At 32.2% G+C, this 24,691-nt stretch overlaps 3 protein-coding genes across 4 annotated transcripts; 1 reads left to right on the forward strand and 2 right to left on the reverse strand.

Annotated features, from left to right (window-relative positions):
* The first annotated feature begins 850 nt into the window (after nt 1–850).
* Nucleotides 851–12,580, forward strand: LOC108338899 (protein argonaute 6). 2 transcript variants are annotated; one of them, XM_017575963.2, is made up of 23 exons: nt 851–1,000; nt 1,552–1,799; nt 1,874–2,079; nt 2,158–2,370; nt 2,495–2,631; nt 2,716–2,813; nt 2,891–2,988; nt 3,111–3,279; nt 3,402–3,518; nt 3,587–3,694; nt 4,096–4,158; nt 4,269–4,382; nt 4,480–4,645; nt 4,728–4,840; nt 4,946–5,077; nt 5,429–5,559; nt 7,996–8,061; nt 11,345–11,408; nt 11,700–11,811; nt 11,885–11,958; nt 12,052–12,146; nt 12,223–12,254; nt 12,335–12,580. In XM_017575963.2, the coding sequence occupies exons 2-23, from the start codon at nt 1,575–1,577 to the stop codon at nt 12,478–12,480; spliced, it is 2,679 nt and encodes an 892-aa protein (XP_017431452.1). In that variant the 5' UTR covers nt 851–1,000; nt 1,552–1,574; the 3' UTR covers nt 12,481–12,580. The 2 variants fall into 2 exon arrangements, with proteins under 2 accessions (XP_017431452.1, XP_017431453.1); XM_017575964.2 differs by having other exon boundaries at nt 2,164–2,370.
* A 361-nt stretch (nt 12,581–12,941) lies between these two features.
* Nucleotides 12,942–15,916, reverse strand: LOC108339153 (cell division control protein 2 homolog). The gene is made up of 8 exons (XM_017576295.2): nt 15,843–15,916; nt 15,338–15,713; nt 14,750–14,920; nt 13,722–13,885; nt 13,566–13,656; nt 13,425–13,478; nt 13,233–13,313; nt 12,942–13,147 (listed from the first exon to the last, which is right to left on the reverse strand). The coding sequence occupies exons 1-8, from the start codon at nt 15,914–15,916 to the stop codon at nt 13,094–13,096; spliced, it is 1,065 nt and encodes a 354-aa protein (XP_017431784.1). The 3' UTR covers nt 12,942–13,093.
* Nucleotides 15,917–18,291: 2,375 nt separating this feature from the next.
* Nucleotides 18,292–22,730, reverse strand: LOC108340677 (cold-responsive protein kinase 1). The gene is made up of 7 exons (XM_017578195.2): nt 22,588–22,730; nt 21,606–21,760; nt 21,369–21,484; nt 21,044–21,254; nt 20,651–20,891; nt 19,762–19,912; nt 18,292–18,892 (listed from the first exon to the last, which is right to left on the reverse strand). The coding sequence occupies exons 2-7, from the start codon at nt 21,676–21,678 to the stop codon at nt 18,515–18,517; spliced, it is 1,170 nt and encodes a 389-aa protein (XP_017433684.1). The 5' UTR covers nt 21,679–21,760; nt 22,588–22,730; the 3' UTR covers nt 18,292–18,514.
* Between the last annotated feature and the right edge of the window lie 1,961 nt (nt 22,731–24,691).

Here is a 24,691-nt window from a genome sequence, read left to right on the forward strand (position 1 = left end):
ATTCACAGCATACTCTTACATTTCCATAAAATTTCCAAATCATAGGATATGCATGCTAAAAATTATTTAAAAAGCATGATACATAAATAACACTAAAGTCATGTTATTATATTGCGAATATAAAAAGCAAGACAACTAAGGAGGTTTGTTCAAATAAAAAAACATTGAAGTTATCAATTTTTTTGAAAAAAATCCCATCAAGAATGCATGACTTTGATTAGTGCTAATGAATTAGCATTAAAGTCGTGTTTGATATAACAATTTTATCAATTACACATCTACACAAGACTTCATATCCGTAATTAACACATCAAATTGACCCTATCTAAATGCTTAATTACAATATAAATGGTAAATAAACCATGTTTATTTGGCTAAGCAGCTCCGAGACGTGAGAAAAAAAAGAAAGCCAAATTTAATACAAGAAAAATAGTGAATTGTAATATAAGGTTTATTAGTTTTTATTTATTTATTTAAGATCATTTTTTTAAAATCTATTTTACTCATTTATATTTTAGTTATTCATGTCCTGTAATGCTCTTATTATTAATTTGACAAAGAAAATACATTAGTTTATTTTAAGGTATGAACTAAATAAAAATAAAATAAAAAATTAAATTAAAAACGTCTAATGTAATGAGAAAAAATTAAATATTCTTTTTGAATGAAACACTATCAATTCTAATACAAACCTATTGTAAAAATAAATAGATTTATGATCTGATTAAATTTTTAGTATTAAATTCCTCTAAATTTTATTAGGTAGGATTAAAAATTTAAAACTTAAAATAAAACAAAGGTAAATTTGGGAGATTAAATAGCTGAAAATGGAGAGTAGAAAGTGTCTCTATGGTTTCCCTCCTCTCTCACTTCCACCTTTAAACTAAACCAACACTCCTTGGTGCAATTTTCAAATTCTCTCTTTCCTCCAAAACCCTATCCTACCACTGCGAACCGTTCGTCTTCGCTGCATTTGGGTTGATCGCACCTGTTTGAACTTGTAAGTTTGTAATGCATGCATTATCTTTGTTTGTGTATATCACGGTTTAGTTTTGTAAAATGCATTATGTTATTGTTCTTCTATGGTGCGTTTTGGGACACATTCTTAATATTTTTTTTTTCAAGTTCAGTAATGGGTTATTCACTATGAATGGTTTGTTTCTCGTTTACTGTTCATATTGACATGGATTATGATGCCCTAATTTGGATTTTTGAATGAAAATCTATAAAGAGTATGCCCATCAGTCAATACTAAATTTGAGGTTCTTCTCTTTAATTACTTACCCATATTTTAGTGAGATACTTCATCTGTACAGTAAGAAACCAAATAAAGGTGTGTTTGAATTGGTTTTCAACAATGGGTTCCCTTAATCTATCATGTGGTGTTTGTCTTATATAGCATTTGACTTACTATTAGTCAGAAAAGTAGAAAGCATATTTCGGATAATTGTACAGCTGGAACACTTCAGGGTAGAATCTCTGTAAATTCTTAAATTGTAACAGAGTATATGGGTACTTCAAATTTTAACATTGTCTATTCGTTTTCTTCAGTGTCATTTGTAGCCAAGGAAAGAATGACAGAGGTAGTTCCTGGAACTGAAGAGGCTGCTGAACCTCCAGCATCACCTCAACCATCTCCTGATGTGCCACATAATATGGAAACTGAACAATTAACTCCTACAAAGTATTCTATTATGAGTAGGAATGGGTTTGGGACCGCAGGAAAACATATATCTTTACTTGTGAATCTCTTTGAAGTTTCTGTTAATGCTCCGGACACACTGTTTTTCCAGTATAGTGTATGTTCTGTATTTCTGCCTCAGCAATTTTGTTGTATCTTATCTTAGACTTTAGCTTATTGAAGCATTTTCAGGTTGCTATTACTTTAGAAGATAAGAGAGCAGTTGAAAGCAAGGTCATTGGGAGAAAAGTGGTTAACAGGCTTTACCAAATATACTCTTCTGAACTTGGTGGCAAAAGGTTTGCCTATGATGGAGGGAAAACTTTGTACACAGCAGGTCCTCTGCCGCTAAATAAGTATGAGTTCAAGGTGCTTTTGGAGGAATCATTTAGAAAACGGTATGCCTTTTGTATGACTATTTTATTTATTTGTGCTGTGTTTTTGTTCCCTTTAAGCTTATACTGTTCTAACTCTAGCCGTAGTGCTGGTGCTGATGGAAGCCTTTGTGAGGAAAGTAAAAGGTCAAAACATTCTTTTCAGCTAAAGACATTCATGGTGGAGATAAGTTTTGCAGCCAAAATACCCATGCAGTCCATTGCCTTTGCTCCCAAATGGGTTGACTCAGATGCCAATTCTGAAGATGCGTTGAGGGTGCTTGATACTGTACTGAGGCAGCGTGCAGCTGATTGGTACCTATACATCTTCTAAAGATAAAATTCAAAGAAATATCTTTATGTTTTTTGGACTGGAATTTAAATTTAATCATAACCTGTTTGGTCTAACTTAGTTGAACCATTTTTTTTGAATGTGAAGTGGGTGTCTTTTGGTAAGGCAATCCTTTTTTCATGATGACCCAAGAAATTTCACTGATGTTGGGGCTGGTGTAACAGCAGTCTCAGGTTATCATTCGAGTTTTCGTTCCACACCGCGAGGATTGACTCTAAATATGGGTAGAACTGTTTTCATACTTTTCTTGGAATCTTATCTTCATAAAAATGTATTATTTTCGATCTTAACACTTTATGTTTTTCTAGACGTGTCAACAACTGTGATCATAAAACCTGGTCCTGTAATTGATTTTCTGTTATCAAATCAGCAAGTGAAGGAACCCCGTTATATTGACTGGGAAAAGGTGACAAATTGTCCATATGGTTCACGAATAAAAATTAGTAGTTACCTGATATTCTTTTAATTCTTGATAATTTGTAGGCCAAAAAGGTTCTTAAAAATTTAAGGGTACAAGCAACTCATCGAAACCTGGAATTTAAAATTTCTGGCTTGAGTGAGAAACCATGCAATCAGCAACTGTAAGTTCTTGCCTTTAGAAAGTCAAGTTTCTAGTATATTTACATGAAATAAGAAAGAAAGGGAAACAAAATCTTAGGGTTCTCTTGACCACAACAAAGCTTGAGTCTGATATCTTTTGCAGTTTTAGTATGAAGGTTAAAAATGACAACGGCAGTAATGAAGGACAGACGGTGGAGATTACTGTATATGAATATTTTGTAAAACATTGTGGCATTGATCTGCCCTCATCTTATTATTTTCCATGTCTTGATGTTGGAAAACCAAATCGGCCCAACTATCTTCCTTTGGAGGTTGGTTGATTTTTTATAGAGGCTAAACCTTGTTTTTATTTTTTCTTCAACAGCCTATCCCTTTGGACCAATTATATCTAACTGATGTTTTCTTCTCTTTTTCTTTACTTTTGGTGGAGTAGCTATGTTCACTTGTGTCCCTCCAACGGTATACAAAAGCACTCTTACCAATGCAAAGAGCATCTTTAGTTGAGAAATCACGCCAAAAGCCTCAAGATAGAATCAAAATTCTGAAAAATGTAAACTTATATTTATTGATACGTTGTTCCATTTTATCATTAATATGTAAGCTCATTAAAATATATAGGCTGTAGGAAACTATTGCTGTGATGATGATCCTGTTCTTGCTGCATGTGGCATTTCTGTTGATAAACAATTGGCTCTTGTTGAAGGTCGTGTTCTTGAGGCACCACAGGTACATAGTTATTCAATATTTCACATTTTTTTGTGCACATGATATATAAGTTGAGGAGAGAGATGAAAGGGAAATTGGCATAAAACAAGTGGTTTTCTTATAGATATCCATTTGTAGTTAATTTGGTGTCTGCTAGTGAGGTAGTCAGTTAGTTTAAGAAATAAGGCATGTTGCCTTTAAATAAATAAGAGGGGTTGAGAGGGGGTATCTAGCCTTTTGGTGAAATATAATTGGACTTGGAACAGACCTGGATATCTTGAATATTCAGGGTTCTTTGTACAGATACACTCAATCAATAAAGAAATCCTATTTTCTTTCATTTGTTTCTCCATTTTCTGTCATTTCCTTCTATTGTTTGAGAACTAAATACACACATTGATACGATTCTATTTGAGACACAGTTGAAGGTTGGCCAAAATGATGTTTGCATCCCATGTAATGGAAGGTGGAATTTAAAAAAAAAGGTATTCTGTTATTCTTTCACATTCTGAAAGTGTTAAAGGCTTCCTTCTTTCAGAGTTGTCTAAAATATGGACTAATTCAGAAAAGATGATGCAATATTTCCTTTTCATAGACACTTCTACAACCATCGCATATTGATTATTGGGCTGTTGTCAACTTTTCTGCAAGATGTGATACTAGTTACTTATCAAGGGAGCTGATCAGATGTGGAATGAGCAAGGGCATTGTATGTCTCTGGGCATTCTAATATCTATGCTATATTTATTTGTTCTCCTGTTTTTAGTTTGATTAGTAATTTCTAATGTTCTTAAATATTTGTGCAGAACATTGAACGGCCACATTCTTTGGTAGAGGAGGAACCACAGTTGAGAAGATCTAACCCTGTTGCAAGGGTTGAAAGAATGTTTGACCTGCTAAAATCAAAACTAAATAGAGAACCAAAGTTGATTCTTTGTGTCTTACCAGAGAGGAAAAATTGTGATATATATGGTACATCTTTAGGCAAATGTTTCTTGGGTTTCCTTTACATAAAATATTTTGTTTTCATGTTATGATCATTTATCAACTTTAGGGCCTTGGAAAAAGAAGTGTCTGAGTGAAATCGGTGTTGCCACACAGTGCATTTCCCCTGTCAAGATCACTGATCAATACCTTAATAACATACTTCTCAAAATCAATTCTAAGGTAACTGAGTACTTTATGACTGATATCAGTACAAAAACAACTGAACTTATTTTAACTCCGTAACTTCATGTACAGTTTAACTAATTTTTTATGACTTCAATACAGCTTGGAGGAATAAATTCTCTGTTGGCAATGGAGCATTCTGGCCATCTTCCCTTAATTAAAGATACCCCAACAATCATTTTGGGGATGGATGTCTCTCACAGAGGTCAATTAGATATTCCATCTGTTGCAGCTGTAAGTCTAGTTTGGTTTTCTGTTTTCCCGTATCTTCATTGTTTTTGTTAGAATAATTACATCTATGTATCATCATTAGACCTACTTAGGATGTGTAGTGAGCTAGCTTTTATGAGTAGTATCTATAGTAGTATCTAGTTTTTCACCTAAGTGTCTAGGGCAGTCCCTTAATCTTCTATCTACTCTTGTATCAGTTAATTATTATAAATTTGTGAATGGGATCAACTAAGCCCTCTAGAAATATATTTTCTATTTTAATCTCAAGTGTTTGAAAAAGCTTCTTGTACCTTTCTATTTGCACTTTTGTTATCTCTGCAGCATATTAATCTGGTGCATATTGTTGAATTGTAGGTTGTTGGATCTCGATGTTGGCCATTGATTTCAAGGTATAGAGCGTCTGTGAGATTGCAGGCATCTAAGGTAGAGATGATTGATGCTCTATACAAGCCATTAGAAAATGGGGGTGACGATGGTATTATCAGGTTAGAGTAAAATTGTATATTTGAATTTTATAACGAAAATCTACAAAATACCCTGAATTCCATCTCATTTTGAAGTAACTTGATAGGATCTTAAGTATTAATTTTGTAAAAGAAAATGGTTATGGGGCAGTGTTGGAAGTCCCACATTGACTAGAGATAAGGTCAATTTATAATATATAAGTGGGTGCAAACCTTACCTTACAAGCCGATTTTGTGGGGTTGAGTTAGACTTAAAGTCTACTTTTAACATGGTATCAAAGCCATGGATGAAGTCTATTCTAGCGATATTTGTTGTTTGTTGGGCACATTGTTCCACCCGCTATCGGACCACCCATTAATGTCTAGTTTCACATGCGAGATGTATATACTTCGGCGTGAGGGGTGCGTGTTGAAAGTCCCACATTGACTAGAGATAAGGTCAATTTATAATATATAAGTGGGTGCAAACCTCACCTTACAAGCCAGTTTTGTGGGGTTGAGTTAGACTTAAAATCTACTTCTAAGAGGTAGTTTATGTGGAATAAATTTTAAATGGGTCCCTCTAGCTTTTGTCATTGGTCCCACACGATTGGACATGTTTTGTACCTTGCAAAGACTTTGTTGCATGGTGATACTGATTGCATGAGTGTGATGGGTGCTTTGTTCTCCTATAAAGCCACGAAGGTGAAAGAGGAAGAGATAACCTCAACAAAGAAAGCAAGGATCTGTGTTGTGTCCAGAGAATAACACGCTGTGAGTGTTTTTTTTTGTGAGCTTTTGAGAGTGTTGTGAGAAAAGGAGTGAAGAGTATTGTGTTTGTATCAGTTTCAAATAAGAAATATATTTATAGATACCAACAAATTGGTATCAAAGTTGTGAGAACTTGAGTGTCTGAAAATAAAAGAAAGTGAGAGATGACTAACCTTGCAAACGGTATGTCCTTGCCCAAGTTGTCAAAGAAATCCAATTATGATAATTGGAGTGTGCAAATGAGAGCTTTTTTAGGATCCCAAGATGTATGGAATACAATGGAGAGTGGATATGAAGAACCCATAGAGGACGAAGCATAAATAGTTGCGCAACTTGCGGCATTGAGAAAACTTGTGTGAAGGATAAATCAACTCTATACATATTGTACCGAGCTATGGACGAATCTGGCTTTGAGACGATATTTCTGTTTTCTTGATATTAAATTGTGTTACTTAGTATCGAAAGCCATAAAAGGAGCTTTAAAGTTGTTGATATCGTATTGTTAAAATAATTACATCTATGTATAATCATTAAGTCCACTTAAGGTGTAGTGTGCTAGTCTTTATGAGTTTATCTATAGTAATACATAGTTCTGCACCTAGGTGTCTAGGGCAGTCTCTTAATCTTCCATGTACTTTTGTATCAGTTCTTTATTATAAATAGAACATAGTGAGAGGGATCAACTAAGCCCTCCAGAAATATATTGTACAGTTTCAATCTTAAGTCGTATTACTTTCTAATATTCAAAGAGACATCAAATAGAAAGAAATATTTTTGATTAGATATTCAATGAAATACATGTTTATAGATATGACATGACAAAAGTTAATAAAACACTTGTAACAAACAGATACAATTACAAACATGAAGATCACCTACTTTAGAGACTATTGTAGTAATGTGGACTACACTAACAATTTTTGAGTGGAAAAAGCTAAACAAATGGGATTTATAATAAAATTTCCTATTCTTTTAGCTTTTTTATTTTTTTAAAGTTGTAACAAACACAAGATAAAATAGTTAATTTTCTTAATAGTGATCTAGTGAAGGAAACTTCAACAAGTGGGCCTTATATTTTTTAAGTGGGCCTGTGGAGGAACAATCATACTTATTCGATTGTTCAACAATAGTCATGTATCTGAGGATATATTCTAGAATCTAGAAAATGACTTAGAGGGTAGAGCTGCTATTGAGCTGGTTGAAGTTTGTTAACATAGTGAAATGATTCTTGGGGATGTTAGAGGAATTTAGCTAATTGTGTGAGAAAAAGCGCGGTCATCTATGTATCAATGCTATATTGACATATGCTTCTAGCACCTCCATAATTTCTTCCGACACCTACTAAAGTGGAATAACAAAAATGATAGTTTAAAATTCTTACATTTTCTGAAAACACAATTTGGAATTTATTAGAAAAACGTAAGATTACACATTCTAGAATCATTTTGAAATAAAGTATATTTCAGAATAAAGATTCCAGAATGCGTAACCAAAATTTAGAAATAAGAACTTTTGGGATGATGCTTTCTGGAAGATAAGAGGTTTGGAAAGAGGTGGAAGAAGAAATTGTCCTAATGTAACAATAATAACTTATATATGCTGTTTATGCTTTATGATTTTTTGTACAAGGTGTAGTGTGGTCACATTGTTATATTTATCATGGCTCGCACATCAAACTGTTGTAATGATTAAAATATTTTCTTACAGGGAATTGCTGCTAGATTTCTATGATTCAAGTAACAGCCGCAAGCCAACTCAATTTATTGTCTTCAGGTGTCATTTTATCACTATTGTATTTGATCTATAATCCAGTCAGAAATTCTTTTGGATAACTTGTTTTTAGGTCAAATGTCATTAGAAATTAGAATATACCAATGTTAAATATTATAGCATATAAAAATCATTAATCAATTGAGTCCATTAGCATTGTTGAGTTGGTTATGAGATATTTTTGGATAATTATTCTCATTTTAGTATCTTGTCATTCTACTATTTGGTTATGTATCCTACCATTTGTATGGGATTGCATTGTTCAGATATGTGTTAGGTTTCTAATCAAGAAACCTAAAGAAAACCTCACTAACACACGCCCAGGGCTCACACTGAACACTGAATAACCTCCACACGTATTATTAACAGCAAGAAAGTCAGATACAAGGCAGCTATGGGAGCCTAACCTCCCCCACAGGAATAACGAATCCTGTACAAAGAATACATGTAGTCCAAAAAGTGTCTTTCAACAGATAACTACTACCTATATATACAAGTCTAACCCGCGCCCTTTCTAACTGTTAAGACAGTTAGAGTAACTAACTCTACAAACTCTTCCTTCTCCTAGAATCTATGCTTGTTAGCTTGTGTGATCAAAAGTATTTTATATGTTTCATATTTGCCATGTAGTTCAATCTTGTCTCAATTTCATGTTGAGTTTTATTTGGACAATGAGTTTAGGCATAGTGTTAGCGTTGCCAAGAGAACATGTGGATCAAGAAGGTGGAGCTACCAGATGTTATGGGAGTAGACCTTGTGGGTGGATTATTTGTAGTGGCTATTGTTTTGTTTTAAATTTTTATGTCCATATTCTTTGGGTACTTGCATGTTGTTTATGTCAAGGTCACATAAAAAATTGTTCATGTGGACTTTGGAGGAAATGAGACCAGTTCCTAGGTACAATTGTTTTGAAGACTACTCATTTCATCAATCATTGCTTGTCTCCACTTGGGATGGGATAATGTATCACCTAAAGTGTTGGGAAATGGTCAAAGAAGAAAGGTAGGTATAGTACATAGAGAATGACAATGATAACCTATTGTAACATAATGACGAGACGGGTTAGGACTAGGTCAAATACCTTTTATGGAGCAATGGACCACTGAAGGTCGAGGGGTATGTTTGAATTGATAAATAGTCTAAAACCATGGAAGAATCTAGCAAGGAACTACTGTATCTTCATTGCTTGAATCAGTGATTAGTGTAGTTCGTGGTTGATGCTGATGTGTCTAAAGAAGTTGCTCTGCCTGTGGTCCTACTTGTGGAACGTATTGGTGTATCAAAGAGTTAGCTTGAGACAGAGGGAAGGGGAATAAGAGAATGTGTACTTATTTGGGAAGTGGAATGTGTAGTGGAGGACTCAAAGTAAGGGATGGTCTCATAAAAAAAGGAGAGAAACACAACGATAATCTTTTTGTGATCAATTGTGACCTAGGAATACGCACCTGATTCTAAGAGCTTAGTTGTGGACAAAGTTGACCCAAATATTTGCAGGGAATTGGATGAAAAAGGATAGACAACAATTGAGGGCATCGTATTGAAAAGATAATAAGTTCTAAAACAACATACTCCCAAAAATATGTGGGTACATGATTATAGAGAAAGAAGGACCAAAATGTTTGATGGAGAATTTCCTTAGACGCCATATGTTCCTAAAATTGTTTTAGTACAAGATCTTGCATGCATTAAGGTGATTTACTAAAAAATGGTTTTTTCTTCCTCAAGTGTAAAATCTTTCAAAATTGGAAAACATGTTAGACATGTTTTTCATTGAATATAATCATGTACATTGTAGAAAATCATCAATGAATGTTACAAAGTGCTTAAAACTATAATAAAACACAATACGAGAAGGACCCATGAATTAAGTCGAATGAGGAGGGCACTCTTTTATTGACTCTATCAGGAAAGGAATGTCAAGTAAGTTTTTCTAACTAACACAGCTCCCAATGTAAACTAGACAACTTAGACTCAGTAGGATGACTGATTTCTGAGTCTCTTCATTGAGTATTGTTAGAATAATTACATCTATGTATCATGATGATTAAGCCTACTTAGGGTGTAGTGTGCTAGCTTTTATGAGTTGTATCTATAGTAGTACCTAGTTCTGCACCTAGGTGTCTAGGACAGTTCCTTAATCTTCCATGTATTCTTGTATCAATTCTTTATTATAATTAGAAGATTGTGAGAGGGATCAACTAAGCTCTCTAGAAATATATTTTTTGTTTAATCTCAAGTAGTATAAAACAATTAAGATAGAGAGGGAAACTACTCCTTTCCTAAGGCTTGTACCAATGTGATTTTTATCAAGTTCATACTATGTAGAATTTGAAGATTCTTCTTTTCTCCACAACTTATGCATGTGCTGGGGCATGGACTTTATGCATCTTCAAACTCTAACACGGGTCCAACTTGGTTTAGGATTCCATGGTACCCTCATATAAAGGAAACCTTGTTTTGTATTAAATTTCTTGCTCTCAGGATAGGATGGTTTATTTTTCTAAAACAGAAACAAACCTATATACAATCAGGGTATTGGTATTTCCTTCCAAGCTTTAGCCTAAATTATTAACTCCTTATTCTGGGCCATATTTAGTATTACAGCTGGTAGGTGCAGTATCTTATAGGATCCATCCAGTCTTCCACGTTTCTTTTTGGAAGGGAATTGGGAAATAATAATGTTGAACTGGAGTTGCCAAGAGGTTTACAGGGTTCAATAGTTGGGTATCATTCTACATAATTTTTAGCTAGTCGCATACTGATGAAAGTTGGCATGAGTCAGCCATAGGTTTTAGTTTAGTACCAGGATAAGTCACTGGAGGAAGCTACACGGCAAGACATGTCTATTGTTAGTAATCAATTTTTTGATTTCAACCTTGATGACAAGATTGCTTCAACTATTTTTGTCTGGTAGCAGATAAGAAAAACTGAGTTCCCTAGGATTAGGAACTCTGATAGCAAGTTGAAAGGTTACAATGATTTTATTAATTTCTGTCAAATTATTGATCGTCCCTAAAACAGGAAATAAAGGAAATCTAAGGAATAATGAAATACCGTACAACATCAATTTGAATCTTAAACTATTTCCCAAGATATTTTATTATTTACAACGCAAATCAGTCAGCTGTCTGAAATCAACGACAAATTTATTTAGTGTCTAATTTTAGGAAACTAATATTGAACAAATTATATCTAATAAAATTAGTACAATTCTATCAGTATTTGACGAGTGGTCTCAATTTCCTTTATCACTTGTTAAAAATCTGAACTGTGTTTTCATGTGCAGGGATGGAGTAAGTGAATCACAATTTCAACAAGTTTTGACTTTCGAGCTTGACCAGATAATAAAGGTTACAGCTTAACTTTTTCCTTGTTCAGTTTGATAATCTGTTTGATTGCTGGAAGAATCTTACGTAGACATTGTTCTGAGTGCGTGCTTAGATTACACATTTTTCTCTTTAAAGAAAATGGGGAAAAGTTAATATTTTCTACAGCACCTCTCGATTTTGTGTTCACGACTTCTGTGAATTCTGGAAAATAAAAATAAAGAAAAGCTACTTAAAACATGCAAACAATCAAACGATGTACCTTTGTTGATGTTTTCCTAGTTCTAGGATCACTAGAAAGTCTTGTAATTTCAGGCCTATCAACGTCTCGGTGAGGATGATGTTCCCAAGTTCACCGTGATAGTGGCACAGAAAAATCATCATACTAAGCTGTTTCAGGCTAATAGTCCGGAAAATGTTCCTCCAGGTGTGCTACTTGTTTTGTTTACTTGCATACAGGTAACTCACAGAATCATTGTAATATAAATTTTCCTCTTTAGGGACTGTTGTGGACACAGCAATCACGCATCCAAGAAATTATGATTTTTACATGTGTGCTCATGCGGGGATGATGGTAAGTAACTTTAGGTATACTTATTTTACAAGCATTTTAGTAGCATTTGGTTTTGATTGCGATTTGTTTTTTGTTTCCTGACCATATAAACAGGGAACATCTAGGCCTGTACATTATCATGTGCTACTTGATGAGATTGGTTTCTCAGCAGATGGCTTACAAAATTTGATCCATTCGCTGTCCTATGTGTATGCATTCTACCTTTTCTTTGTATGTTAACTCTTATTATCCTACTTAGTTCGTTTGTTTGTATACTTATTTCAGGAACCAAAGAAGCACGACTGCAACCTCAGTTGGTAATTCATCAAATAGTGTTTTTCTTCAGCAAAGTGAATAATTTGTTAATAATAATTTATCCTCATTTTTTATTCTTCAGTGGCACCCATATGCTATGCTCACCATGCGGCAGCTCAGATTGGACGATTTTTGGATGTTAATGATTTATCAGAAACGGGCTTAAGTTCTACTGCAGAGCTTCCAAGATTGCATAAAAATATCAGGAGTTCCATGTTCTTCTGTTGATATGTAGTGTCAATGTACATTTACTATACCTCTCTACACATGAAACCCAAATTTTGTTTCTTTTTCTTAATGCTAGCAATGAAATAGTTATTTCTGCTTCCTTTTTCTTAAAAGTTTGATTTTAATTTATGCACAAGTTAACTAGTGAAAAAAATTAATTTATTTTTATGAATTAATATCATTTGGAGAAAAATAATGTTTAGTTAATTTGGTTTAAACGATGACAAATTTCTTTTACACCTTTCATCTCTCTACTTCTCAGTGAAACGTGTAAACTAGAATTAAATGCTAACTATCTAAGATTGTTTATTTCGAAACATTCCATAATAAGATTTATTATTATGAAATTAATATTTTTTGAATAATTTAAGAATTAATATAAATAGAAAAGATGGTAAAAAGTAATTTTTTTAAAAAAACTATCCATGTTCTTCATAGGCATTTAAACTACAATTTAAGAGATTAATTCTTTTATATTTTATTTTCGTATGTAGGGAAGGATGAAAAGAATTGATACAATGAAAAGAAGAGAAAGTATGTTTGTATCTCTTATTTCATTCAAATGGAAGTAACGTGAAATAAACGGAAGAACGTAAATCCATCAAAAAACTAGTCATCGAAAAGGAATGCAACTCGACGACTGCTCCCTTGGCTTTCCTTCCCAAATCTAGATAAAAATATAACAACCTTAATCAATTCAAATAAGAATTTAAAACCATCAGAGCGGTGAAAAAAAGAAGCAGAAAATATACCAAATCAACATCCTTGAAGTAATCATGGTTTAGAGCGGCTGATGCAGAAATCCTTTCAATTGGGTTCAAGCAAAGCAATCTCTGCAAAAACCAACAGAATTTTGGAAGTAACCTACGCTCCACACACTTGAATTCCTAAAATAACAAGCATCTCCAAATGGCTTCTTTAAAGACAACCAAAACAAAACTTACTGCAAGAAGATTCTGGCCACTTTCTTCCAGTTGAGGAAAGAGTTTGTCCATGCCCTGCATAGCAGTAGAGAGGCACATAAATGCGTTGTAACTTTGAAAGATTGTACGAAAAAAGAGAATCGAGAAATGAGAATTTAGTACCACTGGATTATATTTCGGGTACTTATTATGAAGGCTAGGCATTAATTGAGTGATTCCTGGCCATGTATCCTCTGTAGGAGTACCTAACAGTCTTCACAGAAAATCTTAATTGTTTGTATTAGAAACAAGAATGGAAGGAAAAAGTGAAATGGATACCTGAAAATTGCCTCCAACTCATCCCGGTTCTTATTAGTTATGAATAGAGGTCCTCCAATTAGCATCTCAGCAAATACACAGCCAGCAGCCCACAAATCAATTGGAGATGAATATTGACAGTTGTCGAACAACATTTCAGGTGCCCTGTACCAGGCAGTTCCTAACTGAATACTCTATTAGTGACTTCTCCACTACATCAATAACACTTTTATCTCTATACTAAAACTATAACTATTACCTAATCATTTTCCACATACCTAAATTAATTGAAAATGATATGAAATGTATGATTTAATTAATATTATCTTGAATTCTAAATTGTCTTTCAAGAATTTTATGTAATTGTTTTTTAAATAAAATAGTTTTAAGGTTTTTTTATTTTATTTTTCATTTCTGCATTACAATAAATATTAAGGAAAATTACATAAAAGTAAAATATTGTTAATAAAAGACTAATAAATATTATCTTTAATTCTTAAGATTACATATAAATCAAACACGTTTTAAAATCTCATGATTAAAAATAAATGAAAGAAGTAGATATTTCTTATTTTGCATAGGAAAGAGGGACCATGATTTCTTACCAGAAATATTTACATATAGTCTATCTCTATGTACATATGCAAATAAAATGATAAAGCCAGCAAAATTTACAATTCAGAGGAATAAAGAAATACTGCAAGATTTAAGATATTCATAATCACGGGATAAACTTAAGAAAATAATACTCCTCAAAATTTAAAAACTTGAAAAAATAATATATAATTAACCCAAATATGCCAGAGAGAATCACCCATTTCTAAGTTCTAAATTTGCACCTGATATGAATGTTTTGTCGTTTTCGTATAATATCCAAATTTGGTCGGAACAAAATATCACAAAAGGAAACAATGTGCAGGGTTCAGTTGTGTCTAAGAAGAAAGCAATGCAGCAAAATGTTAGTGTGAAACTTAATGAATGTGAATACTAAAACAGTAGAAATAGTTATGAAACAACAAATAATTATGTTTCTTTCAAGTCAATTATACCTGGTCAGTATATGATATGTCATCTCTAAACTCTCTAGCCAAACCAAAATCGGCAAGTTTGATCTGCAAATTGGGTTCATCAACCAGCACATTGCCGGGTTTCAAATCTCTATGCAAAATCTTCCGCGAATGGCAGAATTCCAGAGCAGCGAGTATCTGCTGCATGAAACTCTGCAAGCAAAAGAAATTTAATCACAGCTACAAGATTTTTAGAATTTCAGATTCATCTACCTCAATCTTAAAATTATTTATCCTTCTTAATTAACAGTAATAAATGTCAAGATACTACTGAGTAAAATTGATTTTACCTCAAAACCACAATTTAATTAAAAGTGATGATGAAAAGTTTACCCTAAATACTATATAACAAAATGCCTTTCATTGAAATATCCAAACATAAACCACTTTCTTTAACTAAAATCAATTTAAATCTAGCTTTGCTTTAAGAATTGACATTTAATGCAAATTTCTTTAAATTCAAAAGATTCTTGGGAACCCAAATGCAACAATGCCTAATCCATTTCTGAACAAATTAAAAATCAATTTCATAAAACACCAGAAAAAAACGCACTCTCATCTTCCTTGTACCTTTATAATCGCGTAATTGCGATAACGCTTGTACCTAATATAGTCATGAAGGTCGCCCTGGAAATGCTCGAAGACAAGATTGACATGTCTTTCTCCCTTCACATAGACTTTAAGCAACCTCACAATGTTCTCATGGTGGAGTTCTTTGAGGAGCGACACTTCGCGGATGATCGAAGACGGTACACCCTGGAACGAGCCGATTATTGCGATCTGTTTCACGGCGAAGACGTTGCTGGAGGCAGGATCGAGGCACCGGTAGACTCGCCCGTAGCCACCGTCCGCCACCACCTCGATTACCTCCAAGTCCGCTATCTCCTCGTCACTGGAGTCGCGTTTGTCACTTGAGCAGATGCTGCACAACGCCAACCTCGCCAACCTACTCCACCACAAACATAACCGTTAATCACTCAGAGAAAAAAGCACAGAAAAAACGATAATAATCGATTAGGCTATTGAATCCAAAAATCATTGTTCTTGAAGTGATGATGAGTGATAATATAATTACAGAGAATCGAAGTAGCTGATCCAATCTCTTCGTTCAGGCTGCACTCTCACAGAGGGTCTGATAGAGAGAGCCATAGGAACTGTAACAAACAAAGTACTCTTCATCACTCAACCCACTCCATTTTTATATCCTTCTTTGAGTTACGATTCCCCGCGCAAAAGAATAACGAACTTTTCGCTAACCAATAGAGGCCTGCCACGTGGAATTTATCGTTACCTCGTTGCCTTTAGCTAACTGTTACTTAACCGAGCATGTAATTAACTTTCTAGTTAGTTAGCTAATTGATGCTTTATTTGTTTAATGCAAATCATGTAATGTGATAATCTAATCAGTATTTGAATTTTACAGTTCATTATGTATTGAGGTGAAACAAATATTCAGTTGAGCGGTTAAATAGGTCGTTATGGTCGTCTTTATTATTTTCATGTTTTAATCTTTAATAGAGAAATCAAGTTATTCTTGAATGAAAAAAAAAAACTAAAATAAATAGTTTTTTATGAGATGAACTTTTGTAAAAAGAATTACAATTTTATTGGGACAGGAAAATTAATATCAAGATTATATTGAAACAAAGTATTTTTAGGATCAAACCATGAAGTAAAGTATTTTTTAATTTTCACCCACAAAGTTTGAGACATTGTTCTTTATTTAGTGAATTTTTACTTAATCTCTCTTTATTTGTCCGTAGTCCTTTTATTAAAAAAAGAAGAAGCTTCTTTTAGATTGAAAAAAGAAATAAAGTCACTCAACAATAAATATTGAAACCTTTTGAAAACAAAAAGAAGTTTAGAGAAACTATTTTATCAACAAAATTAAAAAAGTAAAATTTGTATAGAAAAAGGATATATGCCTGAACCTTTTCACCCACTTCAGTAAAGAAAATTATAAAGTTCAAAATGAAAAGTTCTTTACTTTAAATTATTCAATTTTTTTTGTCTCACTAAATATTGCCTTTTAATATTTACATAAAAAAACATTTTGTTTATTTTCAATTGTTTTTTAGTTTACCAAGATTTAATCAGTAAAGAATAAAATCAAGCCAAAATGGTTTAAGAATCTTCATTTTAAAGTTTAACAAAAGTATCTAACGAAATGGTGTATATAAAAAAGATCGTTAAAATAATGCACTAAACTATATATGTTACTTTAAACTATTTGATAGTAAACTATATATGTTACTTTAAACTATTTGATAGACAGACTAGCATAAATGCTTTAGAACATGCATCTTGCTAAACGATGTAATGAACATCTAATGTTTAAATTCAATTGTAAGAATAATACTTATTTATCTTTTGTGTTATTTCTCTTTATTTGTGCAGATCATATAAGGACAATACTTTATTCAAAAGTTTTGCGTTGGTTTAAAAGAATACTTAGAGATAATTAAACATTTTGATGATGTTTCCTTAATGCATTTTTGTCTACTCAATCGGTACAAGGAACACAGTTGTCTTTGCAAAAGCAATATAGCATCTGACATTATACAAAAGGTTATACACCTACATCAAAGTTAATGTTTATGAGTAATAGATTTTTTTTTAATCTGCCTATATAAAGAAGACTGCATAAAGAGAAGACAACAAGAATCACGAATAACAATTATTAAACATACTACTACACTGTCAAAACTCTCTTGCATTTGCATCATCTAGCTTGTTGAAAAAGAAAAATCCTTGTAACAAGTTTTTAAGATAAACTTTGTATTGCTCAAGTATCTTCTCTAAGAAAGAATTTATCTACACTTGTTTTTATAAAAACACTTTGTTATTTTTATATAATCAGAAGTAATTTAAAATACTTGGTTACTTAACTCAGAAGGAGTTAAAGGTTATAGTCACTTAAAGTATTTGATACCAAGAATGATTAAACTCCTTATAAACTAGGAGTGATTAAACTTGTTGTATCTTTTCAAAGATAAATAAAATCCTTCAAGAGTGTTTAAAAGGCAACTGGACATAACTCAGTTGAAGAGAACTAGTATAAAAACAAGTCTTCATCCTTGTTATTTCTAAATGCTTTATAAGTGTTCAATATTGTCTACAGATTGTCTAATCCTTACAAACAACATCTAGCACTAAATTGTGAAAAAAATTTAAACTCTATTCAAACTCACCATTTTTAAAGTTTACCTGTGATTTCATTACTGTACAATTTAAAATAACATGTAAATGCAAGATATATAACTTTTAAATATAGACAAAAATCCTAATGATTCTACAATGGTAAATACTAAATAGATAACTAATCCAATTTTGAAAGTATCTATTTGTTTTTCAGATTTAAATACCTTTCAAAAACATAACCTTGTTTTCATAGAAAATCCAAATTATATACTCAATATAAGAATGATGGTAACAAATACCAGCCAGTGTGTATTATGCAGTTCAGTTCAGAACCCTACAAACATACATATATGTGTATATATACACACACACACACACCTGCATGATTGCTAAAGAACAAAGATCTTCAGATTCATCGTTTGATTATAACCATGGTCCATATTTACAAGATAGTGTACATTGGCCAAAACTTCCTAGTCTTCAATAGAATAAAATATTAACACACAAATTTATGGACCTGTAGCAAATTTACAAGCGAAAGGGAGATCTAAGAAAAATGAAATCAAATAATTTGGATTCACAGTGTCAACCAATGACAAATAATGGTTACAAGCTTTGATCATATTTAAGAGTGAAGGTTGTGGTTGTACTTGTACTTGCAGTAAATGCCATGGTGTTACCCTGGCTATCTGAAGCAGAAGATGAACCCTTGGTTTCAATATCACCATCTTTTTTATCTCCTCTGATTTTAAGATCCATAAAATCTGAAATCAGGCCTGGCTTTGTTATCTTGCTTTCATCTATGTCCATTTCTCCAGTGAGCATCTTGACCACAGAAGACATTGGTGGCCGGAGTTTCGATGTGTCCTGAGTGCAAAGAAGTCCAACTTTCAGAAATTTACAGGCCTCCTCGGCATCAAAATGCCCGTCTAGGGATGCATCTACAAGCGCTACCAATTCCCTTCGCTGATAAAGCTCCCATGTCTGACGATTAAGTATAAGTTAGAGTCTCACATTGTGTAAAAATGGATAAAAAAGCAACATATATGAAGAAAAACATAGAGACAACAAGAGAAGAAGCTTGGTAGAAAAATATCTTAATGTCAGAATATGAGTGTACTGTAATGTAAAATGAAGTGGTCAAGTGTGTCAGGCTGAAAAAAATGTGTTATGTTTCAGATTTCAAACAACAAAGATTCTTTCAGATATGATAAAGTCTTCTGATACTAGCATAAGAATTGTTTGACGGGTTTAACAAATGTAATTTGAGGCTAGAAGTAAACTCTCACAACTCATGGTTTTTAATTTAAAGCATGACTCCAAAATTTCAATGTCTTTCATGCTGAAGGATCAAACTAGAGCTTTCATAATCAATCACAATTGAATGGAACTTGGATGGAAAACAAGAGTAGAAAGAAGAGAGCGAATATAACAAAAATATAATTAGTGGAGACTAAAACTTGGACCTGTTTGGACGAGTTTCTCCATAAGCAAAGTTAAACTTAGCTTCCCCATTAAGATAATTTGTAGAAGCTTTTCCATCTAGCTTCTCTAAATTTTTATTTTCATAAGCTAATTTTGCTTGTGAAAATCCAAACAAACCATTTGTCAAACGAAAAGAAACATAACTCAGAAGAGGCTTGGAATCATTTTGATGTTTAAAGTCACCATCTTCTGCAAAGGTTATGTTATCACATACATGGCAGTGAAAGTAACTCAATTTATTGTACCCGAAGAATTTTTCTTATTAATAGGGAGATGAGTACAATAAACCAATTTATTTTTTCCCTCTGACTATGTATTTGTAAACAGTAAAAGTACAGCAATACAACTAGGAAAATAAAATGACATACCGTTTCTAAAACAAACTGCTCTCCTATCGGTAACCGTGTATTAGTGTGACATCTTCCACTCACTATCTCCACAAGGAGTACACCAAAGCTGTAAATATCTGCTTTACGTGTGAGGTGCCCCCTTAATGCATACTCTGGTGCCAAATAACCTCTGAAACAAAAGATACAGCATTAAGTTCCTGACATAAATAATTGGTAAGTAAAGGGAATCAAAAACTAAGAGAACAAGGGAAGCTTTTCTCTATATCATGTGAGAATTGAAAGGTTATGAAGTAATCTCTAGGTCCAACATCTTAGAAAGTGAACTATAAAGTATAATAGTTTCACCATATCTCTAGTTAAAGTAGGATTTCCAACACAGGAGGAAGAGAATTACTACAACAGTTTTATTAACCAGGTTATGTATATTTGAATAATAGAATCCCTGATCTCTATCAAGAATTTCAATGATCTCTGTTGTGTTCTGGTTGATGATGAATTTACAATAAGCAAGAATTTTGTGGTGTGCTGAATTTAATGGACTACAAATCTTGCAGAGCAAAGGGTCAACCAAAGGAATCCCTTGTCAGGATTACTAAAGAAAAATAATAACAGATAATTTGAAGTAAAGTGAATATAAATTTCAAAGTCACAAATTTACAGCAAAATCAGTTTATATAAAATATTGAATAGAATCAGTAAAGCCAATTGCATTCTACTATTCTCAAAATTTTCAGCATTATGGTATATAAGTCTGACCAATAACCACATTATAATCATGTTGTGTGCCATATAAAACATGAAGAATATTAGTCTAAGTATATTGAAGAGATAAAGTCTTACTTTTTGGGATGGAAAAGGAAAATAAAAGTTTCCAATTCATGCAAAGGATGTTTATTAGAATACTTACATTGTTCCGGCCACACGTGTGCTGACATGAGTCATGTATGATGGAATAAGCTTTGCAAGACCAAAATCTGAAATCTTAGGTATAAGATTTTTGTCAAGGAGAATATTGCTTGCTTTTATATCCCTATGAACAATATGTGGTCTTATTTCTTCATGCAGATAGGAGAGCCCACGTGCAATCCCAATGCAAATCCTAGATCGTGTTTTCCAATCAAAAAAGATGTTACTACTGTGACCTGAACCTGCAAGTGAACAGAAAATAAGTTATTCAGAAAGAATTTGGTAAGGAAATTAAATTACCATAACAACTCCGTGATATTCTAAATGATACAATACGAAGTCCTGTTCTCAGATTTTCTCAGAAAACTTTACCACAAAATTACAAAGCATTTACCTAAAAGGGTTTGTGCAAGGCTATTGTTCTCAAGATAATTGTAGACTAGTATTCGATTGTTCCCTTCCACACAACATCCATATAGCTTAACCAAATTTTCATGCTCTATTTCTGAGATCACATTAATCTCTGTCATAAATTCTTTCACCCCTTGAGTTGATTCTGCTGAAAGAACTTTTATAGCAGCTAGATTCCCATCTTTTAGTAATCCCTGATCATCCACCACAATATAATTAAGTTTTCACTGATAAGGAAAGGAGCAGAAAAATAGTGATCAATCAAATGGATATGATGATGCAAACAACATTCTAAATTACTTAATTACCTTATAAACAAAACCAAAGCCACCCTGCCCAATTTTATTGGCCTGACTGAAATTGTCAGATGCAACTCTTAGTTCTTTGTAGGTAAAGATTCTTACATTTTGAATGCCAGAGAGTTCTGTTTTCAAACATATTCAGTCAAAATCAAGCACTGCAAACAGATTTTTCATGCATTTTATCATAGGTATCTTAATTCTACAACAATATTCTTGAAGATTAATCTAACATTGTTAAATTACCTTCATCAATATCTGGATTGTGTCTTGCCACAGGGGGCACTTTCCTACCAAATGAGAATGGGAAGCAAGTCATGACTGGAGGATGGAATATTCGAACACGGCCTATAATGTCAAATGGAATAAGTATCTTTGAATTAAACCAGTTCCAAGGTTACCTGGAAGAAGCACATAAAAATGTCTGTCTTAGAATCATAAAGTGGAAGTACGATGTACAGAAAATGATAACCATAATGCTAAAAATTCAGGTCTTAAAACATGAAAGAAAACAAACTACATTCATAGTATGTCAATTACTACATCAGATGAAACATACAAAAAAGTAATAACTAGTATCATGGTCAAGGCTCCAACATTTCTTTCAATATTCCAAAGATATCAGTTCTATTAAACTAAACTCAATGCACAAATATCAGCATCATATTGCAGTTCAAGTAGTCAAATTTGGAAAGATGCATCTTTAGTTCCCAGAGCCATACAACTAAAACAAACAAATTTTGCATCTTTAGTTCCCAAAATCAATCCTTTTTGCTGCCTTCCAAGAGGGTTTCTGAAAAGATGATTATTTCTCCAAAATTAACCGAAAAAGTCCATTCCTAACACCCTTCTTCACATCTATACTAAAACGAACTATTTATCAGTATCTCAACCACTGAATTCATAATTTCCACATGCCCTGTTTCTGGAAAAAGCATAAGCTCAAATGAAAAACCATTTTTTTCACCTACACCCTATTTTTCATACAGTTCTCTTGCTCTAAACTACAAATTTGTGTGTGTAGGTGTTAAGATCTTCTTAATCCTTCATTTCGAGCTGCTTTTCACAGCTCAAAGAGCATTGAGAATAAAAATGTGAAATGGGTTATCTCAGGAACTAGAATAAACTACAAGATAGACAAACAAGGAGCCGAATCATAAATTTTAGAGACAAGTAAAAGAAAAATAAACCAAAAGATTATCCAGAAACTAAAAGTGCTGTAACGAACCTTAGAAAATGATGAAAACAGAAAAGAAAAAATGGAAACAAAAAAGAGAAGTCTTTTCTGATTGATGAGAAGAAAGGGTAAGAAATATGATGAGTAGGGTGGGTTTGGTCAACAAGGAGAACAGTGTCCGAAATTATGACGATGATGTCGTGTCGTGGGTTTCTATTCTGTGTGCCATTTATTTATCAAACTTACCACGTGGTGTGAGGAGGACGCGTCAGCAGTGTGAATCTGTTCTCTCTATGCATTGACTGGACTTAGACTATATGAAGATAAATTAGCAAACTAATTTTTCATAATTCTAAAAAAAAAGTCAAATCATAATTAGAGTCTTCTAATAATTATTAGTTAAAAGTTTTACATGTTTTTATTACAAAATATGTGTTCATATATACCTTAGTGTACAGTCTAGTCTCAACAACGGTCAAGTTTGAAATTTTGACTTATAAATGCTTAGAAATGTCGACGGTTTATTAAAAAAATATAATATATTAACTTTTATTTAAATATTTATCAAAATTCTAAAATCTAAAAAAGCTATAATAAAAAACTTCAAACTTAAACAATAAGTAAAAAAAATTTCATTAGAAAAAATAATCAAGAGATTTATCCGTCTTTTACTATTAATTGATCAAGTTGATAGTGCAATTGTAATTTGAATTAGTGAATTGCTTGATAATGATTTCATGCAAAATTGGTCAAATATATTTTTGCTCAAAAAAGTTATATTCAAATGCATAAGGGTAAATTTTAATAATATTAAAAAAGCTAGAAATTACTAATTATTATTCACATTATCAATAATAAAGTGGTGAATACCAAAGCTAGAAATTATCATTTAAAGTACACGCATGCAGTGAGTTGATATAGGTTGATAATGTTGATATATTATATATGCATTACGACTATTTATACTATTATTTTATTTTAAAAAATTATTTATATTTATTATTGTTATGATTATTATTTTAATATAATATTTTATTAGCAAAACAGCTGTGAAGTCATTGTTTAAAATAAAGATGAGTGTGAAATGATTATTTTTCTTCTTTTCAACAACTTTAATGCTACGACAACTTGCTGAATATTTTAAGCAACTACTCTTAAAAAATAGTATGAGTTCTTATTACATATAAACAGAATTATAGCTGCGCGTGAATTAAAATTATTAAAACTATAATATTTTCTCTAATTGCAAATATTAATACATTATTAGGCAAGAATAATACATTAATTTAATCGCATACAAATCTCTTTTAAGAAATTATCCATCGTCATTTATAATAATTAAGAAAGAAAAAGTCTAAAGACATTTGCTATTTTACTTTGAAAAAGAATATTTTGGAAGTAATTCTTATTACTGTAAGATTAAATATACACTACTTGTTTAAGTCATTCTTCAATATTGGATTAAAACATAACTCAATAAATAAAATAGATTTAAAAATATTAAATGTCTTATTTATATATCATATTTATAAGTATTTGAATACGCCTTTTACTTTACTCACGACCTGGTCTAATTATTGTTTAATCATATTTAATATGATAAATCATGTACAAAGATTTTAATTTTATTAATCTTATTTGAACTGTAATAATTATACAATTGAACACACTATTGATCTTATTATTATTATATAATTTATAAAGTAAATGGTAAAGATAGGTTAATTACACATTAAAACTAATTTTTTTAATAAATATCGATCATTATAAAGATCAAATATATTCACAGAAATTAAAACAAAATTAAAACTTTGATATTAATCCAAAAACCTTATTTTATTATACAAAATTTATCAATAACAATTGTTACAATTGTTATAATAAACCCACTATTTACGTATTAGCATTGACCAAATGTTTATTTTACTTCGTTTTGAACGTTTCTATTTGTACTTTTTCACAAAGTCACCATCAGTGTGTATAATTTAATTATTAACAATTCTCTAAGTACAGTAATACAGATTTAATATTTTTTTTGAAGTGCGTGAATATTTTGTCAACAAATGTTTAATTATTTTCCAACTTGCTTGTGCCATATACTTTAGTTAGGTGAAATAATCGTCGTAAGCTTCATAAGCCAGGTCGTCAATATTGA

This window comes from Vigna angularis, chromosome 5 (genome assembly GCF_016808095.1).
Source record: "Vigna angularis cultivar LongXiaoDou No.4 chromosome 5, ASM1680809v1, whole genome shotgun sequence".
Lineage (NCBI taxonomy): Eukaryota > Viridiplantae > Streptophyta > Magnoliopsida > Fabales > Fabaceae > Vigna > Vigna angularis.